This window comes from Panthera pardus, unplaced genomic scaffold (assembly GCF_024362965.1).
Source record: "Panthera pardus isolate Hobbes unplaced genomic scaffold, ASM2436296v1 HiC_scaffold_2, whole genome shotgun sequence".
Classification (NCBI taxonomy): domain Eukaryota; kingdom Metazoa; phylum Chordata; class Mammalia; order Carnivora; family Felidae; genus Panthera; species Panthera pardus.
This window is the reverse complement of record NW_026526765.1, coordinates 7,177,618-7,191,127: the sequence shown is the minus strand read 5'-3', so window position 1 is coordinate 7,191,127 and position 13,510 is coordinate 7,177,618. Positions and strand designations below refer to the sequence as shown.

Genomic DNA, 13,510 nt, shown 5'->3' with positions numbered 1-13,510 from the left:
GTTCCAACTCATTTGTGTTTCGCTTCTGTTTTGAACAAGGATATGGTCTCACATTCCCTGGCAATGTGTTTATAGCTGCCACCACGATTTAACATTCTCCAGCATTTCACAGAAATCCATGACATAAGAATATGAATGCAATTGTGTATATGTACATATATATATATATATATATATGTAAAGCCCTCAGGTGGTTGTTAATTTTTGGCACTGTGTAATTAAATTAGTTTTTTTCAATGTTATCTTTTGCCAGTATCTAATTAGCAAAGCCATCTGCTGAAAGAGTAGTGGCCCATCTGCCTAGAATGTTGTTCTCTTCATTTTTATGAAAAGTATCTGCCTTTGCTGGTCCCTGTCTAATTAACTTCTCTCGCTGCGGAATGTGATAATACACAGCTTTGTTTATATACTTCTGAGAACTGTGGACTTATATGTATGTAACACGTACATAGAGCCAATCTTTTTTCTTTCCCACATCGGATCTACTCCTGAGATCCTAGCTCCGTTTATCATAGCTTGAGCGTGTGTATGTGCATCATGGTGAGGTATGTGCCGTGTCGCGTTTCCTTACATCCCCAGGATTTCTGCAGATATTAAATGATTTTCTGTAAACCTATTCTATTTCCTTTTCCATCTGCCTGTAGCACTGTGGCTTTCCTGAAAGTTGATGATATTGTGAGCTCCAGGGTATCCCTGGGCCTGAGATGAACATGGCTGTTGTTACAATGGAAATGACCACTGTGGAGTTCCCACGTTTGGCAAGTGCTGTCCGGATGATGATAGACACTTATATTTTATCATAAACTAATACCTGGTGTGTGCAAATATCCTGTATATGTCTGTTTCTCTTCCATCGGAGCTCACTAACCACGTATCACATGAAAGAGACATTGAACGTGTGCACATAAAGCAAATCTGTAAGTGGCTGAATGGCACAGATGTTATCGGCGTGTATTTACAGACAAAACAACACAAAACAAAAAAACATTCCATAAACAGGAAGCTTCGTGTCTTTTAAGAAGTAGATGTCTCACACTCTTTGCCTAGTCTCTATAGCTTGTGGATATCCATGTAACCACAATATTACTGCTACTTGTCTGCTGCCAGAAAATATAATGAAGATTAAATGCAGAACAGAAAAGAGAATTAACGTTTTTTTCTCTATGAGGCTATTGTGCAATAGAAAAAGACAAGAGATGATAAAAATTAGATTTAAGAAGAAAAAAAAAACCCAGACTCAAGAAAGAAGATCATGAGTGTTATACAGAGATCTGAAACATAGGATGTTAAATGCCTTCCCAGTTGTTTTGACTGCCATAAGGATAGGTTCGTGTGGATGGGGAAAGTGTCTTAAAAGGAAGTCAGCTGGAAAGATGGCTTCGCAAATCAGCAGTGGGGTTTGTTCCAAAATGATGATGCGTGAAAGAATCACAAAGAATCTTCTTTGAGGATAGAGTGAGAAGGCTTGATTAAAAGGAATTTAATTGATTAGAATAAGTCTTGTGGACGAAAGAAAGTTATGACTTGGTTCAAACATGATTTAATTTCAATTTTTTTTTTTAATGTTTATTTATTTTTGAGACAGAGAGAGACAGAGCATGAACGGGGGAGGGTCAGAGAGAGGGAGACACAGAATCTGAAACAGGCTCCAGGCTCTGAGCTGTCAGCACAGAGCCCGACGCGGGGCTTGAACTCATGGACCGCGAGATCATAACCTGAGCTGAAGTCGGCCGCTTAACCGACTGAGCCACCCAGGCGCCCCCAAACATGATTTAATTTCAAACAGAATGAGTAACTCCGAGAAGTACACTCTGGTCCGGGAGGATTCTACTGATACTTGTATTTCTTTGTAATTAAAGTGGTGGGTTTTTTTGGTTGTTTGTTTTTGTTGCCTGCCCCCCCCACCCCCCCACCCCCGACCATCCCCAGCCGTGAAGTGGTCAAATGGGTAACCTCTAGTTCACTGAGGGGATAGAAAGACACTTGGGATTAATCGGGAACATTCGATTTTAGACCAATCCGGAAAAGACGTGTTTTCCCACTGTATTCTTTGATAAGTCCTGTGACATCCGGCAATACTTATCCAGCTTCACAAGAGGTAGCTCAGTCCATTCCTAACATAAATCCTGTCTCTCCTGTCCTCTGTTCAGGTAGGGAGCGAATCAACAGAAAAGCTATACAGTCATGGTCTTCAATTAATTCTGGATTTGAATATTATTGGAAAACTGGTTATACTGTAATGAAAATGCCTTGGAAGTAACTTTGCTACTTTTAATAACTGTCTTCAGAAAAATCTGTAAGACTCATCCTATTTTCTAGTGGTCTAATCAGCTTGTGGGTGCAGGTATGCTTTCTGGCTAAACTGGATAAAATCATGACATATTTTTGAAAACTCTCACTCTTTTTTCTATTACTTTCCCCTTCCAGTCCTTGGCCAGTATTTATCTTGAAAACGCGAAGGCTACTCGGGCACTAGGCAGACTGGGGAAACTATTTGTTTGCCATTCCGGCAGAAGGATTGGAACAATTTTGATGGCATTTGATAAATATCCTTGCAACCCTCGGACTAACCATGCTCCTCATAGGTCTTAGGTTTACTGAAAAGGAAATGACTATTTAACTTTCAACAAAATCACTAGATAACAAGAGCCCCTAGGAGGGCCTCTTTATCTAAAGCTTTTTATTGTGTGGTTGTCCTGGTAACTGTATAACTAAATCCCCTTGGTGATAAGAAGTCAAAGTGGCAGTAAGGTCAGCTTTGCTGAAGAGCATGTTGTAGTGTGTTGATTCTGTTTTGAGTTGACCAAAGGGCAGAAATATGGATATCTTTATTTAAATGCAAACAACACAGTCAGTTTTGTAAAGAGATCTGAGAAAGGTCCACTCAGAGTAATAGCAATCACTTATGTTAGGTGAGCCTCATGGGAACACTAGATCTGCAAGTGCTCAGGAAACCCTTCTCTCTTCTCGGGAGGTGTCCTCTCTTTTCACGGAAGTATTTGTCATCCTAGCAGGGAATTCAAGTCATTTGTTCGCATCAGATGCTGACTAGCTGTGACTTTATTGCTGCCTTTAAACATTATGAACAGGAAGAAATCACGGAAAGAATTAACGAATTCTCTTATCAGATGTTGACACCCACAAAAATCTCTAAGTCCACACAAGAGGAAACAGTTATAGTATTGTTTCTGTTTGAAAGACACTGAGGGGGTTCTCTTTAGAATACTTTTCTTATGGACTCATATTTGCCAAGAAAGATAAATTATACAAGTTGCAGTGTTTTGTGCTTTAGTCTCTGTTATGTAACATTCTTTGGAGGACAGTCGATACTAGATTATGCTGCTACCATTACTCTGTTATTCTCCTAGGTTTAGGAGAATTGAAAAATGTCTCCTTTCTAGAAGAAAGACTGAAGCCGTTATTCTCCTTCCTAATATTGGACAGTAGCTTATTTTTGGCTTTGTTTACTATATTGTCTCACATTGGCTCACACTAACAAAAAATTGTCCCTTGCGTAAATTTTTTTCCCTGTAATGATTTAACTGGTTCTTCAGAAATCCTAAATTCTCTGGAAATTCCAGCTCTCGTAGTAGGATGAAACACAAACCGACAGGAAGGCAAAAGATAAACAACTCAGATGCTTCAGTCTGTTCAAAGAAATGATTCACAGTCTCAGCATGTAGATGGTTAACGTGTGCAGGCATCATTTCTTCCGCTGAAATCAACACTGTATACTATCTCAACTAATCACAGGTTCCCTTTGTGAGTCGGCAGCCGTGTGAAAGTAGGCGTATCAATTTGATCACTGTGAGTTCGATTTGGAAAGTTTGGGGAAAAATGCCCACGGGCTGCAGCTCTAAGTGTTTAGTTAGAGCTGATAACAGTATGAAAATGACTGGCATCAGGTGAAGTAGTTCTTTGCCTGCGCTGTTTGCTTTATTGACTATTCATCATTTATATATGGATCTTGGGACTAAGGATATGCAAAATCATCCTTGCCCCATTATCTTTGAATATTGATAAATGACATACTATTAAGAGAAAACACAAATGTCCAAATGAGTATTCAGATCATTTTGTTTCGAGGCTTGGCTTTTCCGCATGCTGCGGATCTATCCTGTGATTTCACTCAAGTGACAGTTTCACTCAAGTGACACCCACTCCTTGCCTGCTTACAGTGATGGGTCTAACTATCACACTGTTACTGCTTACATGCCAATGCTTAGGGGACCAGTCCTTTCAAAGGCTTTGATTTCAAAGCTAGGTATAAGCCCCTACGAGTGAATTTCGTGGATTTAGTGTGAATTCTTCCTGGCTCCACGGTATGCCCACATTTCCTTATCTGAGTACCGGTGGCTTATTATTTTTTCCCGTTTATTCAGTCAAAACCGTAACAAGTGCTGTCGTTTTGGTGTTTCCTACAGGCTGTGGAGTGGGGCTGTGACGAAGTCACCAAGAAGGCCTGTTACAGTAAGGGCAAATCAAAGGTAAGGAGCCTGTGCATAAGGAAGGGTGTGGCCACCTGTTGGAAGGAATATATGTGGGGCATTTTAATATGAAGGCCATTCCTGATGATAGTGCCATGGAAATTGGAAACAAGCAAGATGCAAAATATAGGTACAGTGGATTCTCAAAGCTTTAATATTTAAATCAAGATTAACCACGGTTTCCAAAAAGGATTTGGACTATAAGATCCGATCGGATTTGCACAATTAATCATTAGGCTGTGACATAAAATCAATTGGCCACAATATCATTCAGAAAAATATGGGCCTGAACGTTTGAAGTAACATTTCGATTCCCCCCCCATCATATCTTAGAGCTAATTCCATAAAGTGACCATTTGATAAATAAAATTATTACATCAGAAATTGTGAGGTTTCTTTATAAATTCATCTTAACCTATGTATAAAATAAACTCCTTCTCTCTCTCTGTCTGCTACCCACCCCTCCTTCTCTTTCCATATGAAAATTTGCATCCCCAAGTTTCTAAGGAAAGAGCAGTTGAATATCACACACACACACACACACACACACAATGCTTGTTTTTTTGTTTGTTTGTTTGTTTGTTTATTTATTTATTTATTTATTTATTTATTTATTTATTTTGAGAGAGAACACAAGCAGGGGAGGGGCAGAGAGAGAATCCCAAGCAGGCTCCCCGCTGTTAGTGCGGAGCCCCAGTGCAGGGCTCAAACCCATGAACCGGGAGATCATGACCTGAGCCAAAATCAGGAGTCCGATGCTTACCTGACTAAGCCACCCAGGTGCCCCTGGAAAGAGCAGTCTATAGCCAAGGTTGGAAATGCGTTTCCTGAGCAACTGTGCACAGGGTAGACCTCCTTCCACACAGTTGGCGGGCTCAATAAAAGCAGAGTTCCTTCCTCCAAGGAAATCTGTTTCTGAGAAAGTTACACCGCATCATCTCGAGGAAATTCTCTTGCAGCTGGTACATGGGCTCATTATGTCTCGTTCTGACAGTGATGGTCTTACTTTATGGGAGTACGGTCCTTTCCAATGTGAATCACACTCTGTGTTAGAGAGAAGAACAGATATACAAAGAACAGCAAGAAAGGTTCCCTGTGCCAATGTGATCGCAGAGCCAAGAGCTTGGAGAAAATGTGGCGAATGGAGTGAGCACTGGTAAAAGATCGTCACACTGTCTGTACTTGGATAAGACTGTTATGCACTTTATTTTACCCATTTGCATTGCCCATTTCTCTGTCTTTCAAGTTAACGGTTTTGAGAGTCAGACATGGAGGGCAGTCTCAGCGAACTTAATCACTGGGTTTTCCAAAACTTGAATAACCAGGAAGAAGGAAGAGGGGAAGGAAGACAATGCAATATTAGCCAGGGAAATGCTTGGAGACGAAGAAAGAGAAAGAAGGCAGAAATTTCCAGGGGCACCTGGGTGGCTCACTAAGTTATGCATCCGACTTCCACTCAGGTCATGATCCCACGGTCCATGGATTCAAGCCCTGCATCAGGCTCTGTGCTGACAGCTCAGAGCCTGGAGTCTGCTTTGGATTCTGTCTGTCTGTCTGTCTGTCTGTCTGTCTCTGCTCCTCCCCTGCTCATGCTCTGTCTTTTTCTGTCTGAAAAATAAATAAACATTAAAAAATTAAAAAAAAAAACAAGTGTCCTTCCCTTCTTTGGCCATAAGTCTCCTTGTGTTCCTTATGTGTTTAAGGATTATTAATGCAGCCAACGTTTCTTCCTGCTTGTAGTCTATGTGTCAATAATTTTATAAGAATCAATGTGGTAGCCTTTTCCTAGCAGGTCATTACTACTCAGAGTGAAAAACTGCTTCTGCTGAGTCAAAACTGACCCATGTTTTGCCTTAAGCTATGACCACTTGGTTGTTTGCTCATGAGGTTGGAAATGAGGCAAGCGACAATCAGAAACAGAGGGGAAAGGCCATCTTTCCTTCCATTGGGTGATGGGCACTTGATTGACATGAGGGATCAATCATTCCTACCCTCGGCTGAGTTTTCTGAAACACAGAAGACAAGTGAGTGAAGGGAACATTGTCAAATAAAACCAGACCTTCAAGCTCCGTATGTTTCTGGTTTTAATAGGTTAAAAACAATGGCACCTCTCAGTAGTTGTAAATTGATTGAAACGGCATTTGTGGATGGCATTTTTTAAGACTGTCTTAACACAGATGAAGATGAGTTTCACCTGCCAGGACTCGAGGGGAGATCGCACGCTCTCGTGCGTTGTACTAAGTGTATTAATGGGCCCGAACACACTTGTGCACAACCTGTGCTCAGCTGGGATGGAATTCGGTTGTGTAGCCGACCCGTGTGCAGTAAAAGTTCACGTGCGAAAAATAACGTGATGGGCGCGTCGAGGCACCAGCCAAAGCAGCCCTGGAGGGGGGATCTTTGGATGGGGAGAGCAGAAGGAGGGACATCCAGCCTTTCCGTCCTCCTTTACTTGCTCATTTTTCTCATTTAGCAGTACTTGTACTTTTTTTTTTTAATGTTTATTTCTGAGAAAGAGAGAGAGAGCGGGGGAGGGGCAGAGAGGGAGGGGGACACAATCGGAAGCAGGCTCCGGGTTCTGAGCTGTCCGCACAGAGCCCGACCCAGGGCTCGAACCCACCAACTGTGAGATCCTGAGATCTGAGTCAAAGTCAGACACTTAACTGGCGGAGCCACCCGGGCGCCCCTCTGGTAACCAAACTGGGCCGCACAGGAGCCCTCTGGTACTTTCTTAAAGTGGCACCTGACACAGCAGCCATCGGGTGAGAGCCTGGAGCCCAGCTGCTGGACACAGGAGAGAAGGAAGTAGGACACTTCCTATGCAAAGGAGCAGCCAGGCTCGTCCCTGAATTCACGACTCAGACAACTCAAATTTCTCTGTTCTTTTTTTTTTTTTCCAAGAGAGACTGCCTCTTTTTTGAAAATATTTATTTATTTATTTATTTATTTATTTATTTATTTATTTAGAGCATGCACAAGTGGGAGAAGGGCAGAGAGAGGGAGAAAGAGAATCCCAGGCAGGCTCCGAGCTGTTCCAGCTACAGGGCTGGAACCCATGAACCGTGAGATCACAACCTGAGCTGAAATCGAGAGTCGGCAGCTCAACTAACTGGGCCACCCAGGCATCTCGAAACTTCCGTTCCTGTTCTGACAGTTCAAGAGGCCAGATCAGAAAACATTTTCACAGAGTCACTTCAGCCACAGCTTTCCCCTTGTCCACGGTTTTGCTTCTGGCAGTTTCTGTCTCCCACAGCCAGTTGTCCCGAAGCAAAGGGTCCTCCTTGTGATATATCAGAAGGTCAGTAGTGGCCTCACGCCCCGTCACAGCACCTATGGCATTCACCTCCCTTCTTCTTTTTCTGTTTAAGGTTTTTTAACGTTTATTATTTTTGAGAGAGACAGAGAGTGGGGGAGGGGCAGAGAGAGAGGGAGACAGAGAATAGGAAGCAGGCTCCAGGCTCCGAGCTGTCAGCACAGAGCCCGACGAGGGGCTTGAACCCACGAACCGTGAGATCGTGACCTGAGTTGAAGTTGGACGCTGAACCGGCTGAGCCACCCAGGCGCCCCTCCCCTCCCTTCTTTTCATCACGTGGGCATCTCACCATCCACAGAAGAAGGGAGATTGTAACACAGTAAGATATTTTGAGGGAGAGAGAGCGAGAGCCCACATTCACAAAACTTGTACTACGGTGTATTATTATGATTGTTGTGTTTTGCTATTTGTTGCTGTAACCTCTCACCGTGCCTAGCTTCCAGATGAAACTCTATCACAGCTGTGACCGTATAGGAAAACTCATACTATATATGGACAGGGCTTGGTACTAACCGTGATTTCAGGCATCCACTGGGGGTCTTGGAAAGTGTCCTCATGGATGAAGGAGGCCTGTTGTAACATCTATTTGGAGGAGTGGAATTCAGGCTTTTCTCAATAGCCCTGAGTTTAGAAATGAGAATTCAGCGATTTCGTATTTTTTGTTTGTGCACGGTGTTATGACAACTCACACAGAATTACAAAGTTTCCCTTCTCCCCAAAATGAAAAGAATAATGCAAAATGTGACATCTAGAAAATGAGAAAAATGCCAGCCATTTGGAGTGAATGCATGTTTGTTTTCTCTCTCCCCTAAGAACAGTGGTCTGTGCAGCGTGGTGTATACACAGCCGGCATGCCAGGCGCGGAGGAGGGGGGCTGAGCTGCGGGGCGGTGTTCCCCCGGCCCGCTCCCCGCCCTGCAGGGAACATTCCTCAGCTGGCTACAGGGCAGGGGAGAAGAAAGGTGACACATTTCCCCGCCTCCCGGTATTGCTGGGACCCACACGGGCACCATTTCACGTGTAGTCCGTTCAACTGACCGTTCATGGACGGAGGTCAAGAAAATGTCACCAAATCTTTGATTCAGGCCCATTTAGAAGAGAAAGCAGGCACTGAGGCCGCCAGTTCTCTGTGAGGTTTGAGTCCAGTTGTACTTGGAAAATTTTCAGGGAGCCTGGGTGGCTCCGTCAGGTAGGCATCTGACTTCTGCTCAGGTTATGATCTCACGGTTCCATAAGTTCGAGCCCCTCATCTGGCTCTGAGCTGACAGCACAGAGCCTTCTTGGGATTCTCTCTTTCTCCCCCTCTCTCCCTCTGCCCCTCCCCTGCTTGTGCTCTCTCTCTCTCTCTCAAATAAACTTAAAGATTTTTTCAGCTCACTTTGGGGAAAGAGCATGATGTTACCTACAACGACTCAAACGTGTTCACGCAGTAAAAGGAAGAAAAACCCGTTTTTCTGTATTCTAAAATTTTTTAGAATAAAGTCTGTCGTATTACTTTCTTTCTCAAATGCCAGTATAGAAACTGGCTTCGAGAATTATTTAAATGTCTATCAAACAAATATTATTTTAAACGCAGACAGGCAGTTCTCCCGTGCCCTAACACGGGTTCCTCGTCTGTCTGGGGTCACTCCGCAGCCCTTTCTGCCGTGCCCTGTAGGAAATGCACGGGCTTGTCGAGGGCGCCAGGAGCTGCTTGGTGTACAAGCCGGAGTTTATAATTCTCAGTTTTCTTGCTCGTGATCTCATCGCAGTACTTTGAACACCAAGTTCCTAGGATTACTTAGTGGGAGAGTTTTGATTGGAGTCCAGGGCTCTGTGTATGGTTCTTCCTGTGGTTCCCCTGTGGTTCTATTAGCCACGTTCTCCAGCTGTGCAAGGACAGGAAAGAAAACATGACACCATCGTGCTCAGGAGCCTGGTGGCATGTGGGGGTCGCTTGGACCTTTTCACCCAAAGCACCTGCATTTGGAATTCTTGACCTAAAGCGTGCAGCACACTACAGACCTGAATTTATTCCATATAATTGCTGCAAAAATTGAGGATTCTTTGGGTGAGATGCTAACAACCTGTATAGATCCTGTGCAGCAAGTTTGGGTTTTTTTAAATTGAGGTGTCCCCAACAAGTTTTGTGTGGAGTTAGTTCAGTTGCAAACAGTCACATTATGTAAATATATGCATAATAAATACACTTTCATTTGCCAATACCTTATGTATTGTGTAGCATACAATAGATATGTTAATATATATCCATATACAAATGTGTCTGTTTATATGCTTATAGGTATGTACATCTCGATTTAAAAATATAGATATGTTGGCATCCATATATTTATTTAAATTTCTCTGGGCACCTGGGTGGCTCATTCGGTTGAGCACCCGACTCTTGATTTCAGCTCAGGTTGTGATCTCATGGCTTGTGAGATCAAGCTCCACATCAGGCTCTGTGCTCACAGTGCAGAGCCTGCTTGGGACTCTCTCCCTTTCTCTCTGCCCCTCCCCTGCTCATGCTCTCTCTCTCTCTCTCTCTCAAAATAAATAAGCTTTTAAACTTCTGTAATCTGTATGCAGCTATATACATATATAATAAATGTGTATCTTATACACATATGTTTTACATATATGTCTCATACCCACATGTATGTGTGTGTGTGTGTGTGTGTGTATACACACACACACACACACACACACACACACACACACACACATCTGATTGGATGATGCAATTTCTCAAGATCCAACTGGTCATCGTGACTTTCAATAAATGTACATTGAACATGAGAGGCACGTGCAGTTACTATCAATTACTCTTTGGCACTCTGGATGCTTGCAAAGGTGATGCATCACTAAGAGAGACATTCTGCTTTCAGTGGGAGCGCTGTGATTAGCATAAATGCTGCCAGGCTCCAGTCCTCACCCTCCACCCCTAGTATCGATGGGCCTGCCGTGGGCTGGGGATTGCTGAGACATCCACCCTGTTTATAGGTCATCTTTCTACACGGTTACGTTCTTTCTTCAAGCAGAACATACCCCTTGGGGAAAAAATGATGAACTCTGTAAGGCAAAACCAGTTAATTCATTGAGAAAATGGTCCTAAACCGTGTGTTTGCTGTCCTGGGGTCGGGGCTGTAGGTCCTTGAGACCAAGTGGGCATTGGCCTGCCGCCATCTTGAAAGCTCTTCCAGTGGGTCAGCAACTATGCATCCCAGCTCTCAATTCAAATAAGAATTGCTTTGAAGTAAAGGACAGGTTGACCCGCCTGTGGGATCACAGGCACACATGGGTTGCTTAATGTTCAAGTGTTATTATCAAAGTGTAGATTGATGACCCTCCTTATCAACAACAGAAGCCATGTGGCAGGCTGCGAGCATCCTTGGAAATCAGCACTGTGGCTTCTTGGAAAAGCAGAATTCATTTAATTCCCTTAAACCACGTTCGCAATACAGAAATGGGATAAAAAGAAACAATTCTTAGATGAGAAAAGGAAACTCGAAGAAATTTAGATGAGTCGATTTACAAGACAAACCTGTAACAGGATCTCCTAACAGGACTTCTACATCAAGCCTGCACTTTAAAACAAACGGTATTTCTAGAACATTTAAATAACCCACGAAATGGCCAGGCGTGTACCTGTGACCCACGAGGCGATCCACTGGGAAGGAGATTTTCCGCAGGAGAATTTGAGTCTTAGGCTCGGCTGCAGCAGGACATTGATTACGGAGAGCCCGGCACTCGGGCCATTTCCTTTCCTTGGTAATTCTGACTTTCTGATTCCTAAATTTATCTGCTGCTCAGAAGGCTAAGTACCTTTACTTTCTTCCATTCCTGTATTTTCTACATTTCTCTTTTGTCTGAACTTATGCCAGTTTCTCTTAAAAAAATTGTCTTGAATGCATTATTTGTTTAGGGTCACATCCAACCTGCTCCTAGAATCAGCTGAATCAGTCTGTGAATTAAACATGAGGTGACTTTTAAGGGAGTTCAAGCAGGGAGGCTGTGAGCTGAGCTGAGCTGAGCCAGACTTTGGGCAAATGAGTTCAGCTCTTGACACATAAGAAGAAACACAGAAGTACACATGCCTCCAAAAATTCCTCTTATGGGACACAATGGGCAAACGACCTTGTCCTAGCCTCGCTGGTGATAATGCAAACCTCCTCCTCCCTCCGCCTCTCCTCCTCCATCTGGTGCATCCCAGCGTGATCCTGAGCTCATCTAGAACATTACCCTCGTCGGGTCCCATTTACAGTGCAAGGCTGGGTCTGTCCTCCATCCTTGAGAAAAAGACCGTGCAGACATCCGTGTCCGATCGTCCTGGTCCTTGACATCTTTCTCCCTCCTGCCTTGCATCCTCACTGAGCAGGGGAGCCCACGGGCACGTGACCATTCTGAGACAGTAGAGCCCCCAAGCACCCTCTCACATTCTTACGGGAACAGGCTTGTTACGATTCTCTGTTCCAGTTGAAGTAATATGGCGCCACCCCCACCATTTGCTTTTTTCTAAGATTTACAAAAAGTAGGAGTTGGATTTGTCCTGCCTCTCTGGCATACTTCTGCAGGCTGGTCATCCCATTCCCTAACCTGCTTCATCAAGGCTGTGATGGGCCTTCATGAATGATAATGACCTCCAGTCCTTTCTTCACTTTGTCTCTCTTTTGGAAGATAAAGATAAACATCCATTTATTATCATGATTGTTTCCCTTCCCATAATTGATTAGAGGCAGTTGCTTTCTCTCCACCCTGTCTGTAGGCATCATCTCTCAGTCGGGATCTTGGAATAACGTACCCTTGGCTGTGTTCACGGCTGTAGGACTGCTTCTGGCACATTCTACCTTGTGTCAGTCTCTTGCTTTAAACGGCCACAGACTCCTTCTTGAAAGAATTCTAAAAGCACAGCAAAGAACAAATAAAATCCTCACCTGTCTCCATTGTTTGTAATTTTCCATCTCATACTGATTACAGTGTCAGTTTTACGTCTGTTTCACCTGCGAGGGCATCAGACCCTCTCAGCCCATGTCCTCCAAAGTTATTTTTGTCTGTTTGTTTGTTTTTGTTTTTGTTTGGTTTTTTGGAGTCTCCCTCAGACATGCTTAGGCTTCAGTTTTTCACGCTTGTCTTTGCACACTCCCGTGCCCCTGTGCTGTCTGATGTGGGCGGTCCCCTGCACCCCTCCTCTGCCTCTTCCATGTGGTCCCTGAGCCTAGGAATGGATAACCACGTGACTCCTTGGAGTCTTGTTTTGTTCTTTCCCTTTAGAACTCTCTGCTCTTTCCTTAGTCATAAAAACAAAACAGAACAGAACGAGCCTCTTCCCCGTCTGACATACCTTTCTCAGTTACCCAATTTACTGCCTCCTGTTTATACTCCTTAATTCTTCTGATACTCAACTTAGGTCTTTCACTATTTTTTTTTCCCCTCAAGGGGTGTCCAGATTAGCAGCTGGTGATCATTTGCTACCACTGCTAGTAATGGTCTTAGGAGAGTTACCTACCCTTGACATTTCACTTTACATTTAGAGAGGAGATCCCAAAACTTAGCTCTTTTCAATGTCATGGTGACCAGGCCAACAAGCAGACTGAGTTACGGCAAATCAACACCCCGTGGAGATTGGGGTTCCATTTGATCGGAGAGGGCATTGCTGTGCCAACAAACGCAGGGCTTCTTACGTGGGGCAGCGCGTGATTCAAACCGTCCTGGGATCGCGCAGCGTCTGTTCT

At 43.8% G+C, this 13,510-nt stretch overlaps 1 protein-coding gene across 10 annotated transcripts in view; it reads left to right on the top strand.

Annotated features, from left to right (window-relative positions):
* The window catches only part of SEMA5A (semaphorin 5A), a 477,458-nt gene that overhangs the window by 292,329 nt on the left and 171,619 nt on the right, over nucleotides 1-13,510 (top strand). For all 10 annotated transcript variants that reach the window (XM_053906877.1, XM_019450800.2, XM_019450802.2 and 7 more), the window contains one exon: nucleotides 4,425-4,487. In XM_053906877.1, the coding sequence (XP_053762852.1) occupies nucleotides 4,425-4,487 (63 nt within the window). The remainder of the gene's footprint in view (nucleotides 1-4,424; nucleotides 4,488-13,510) is intronic.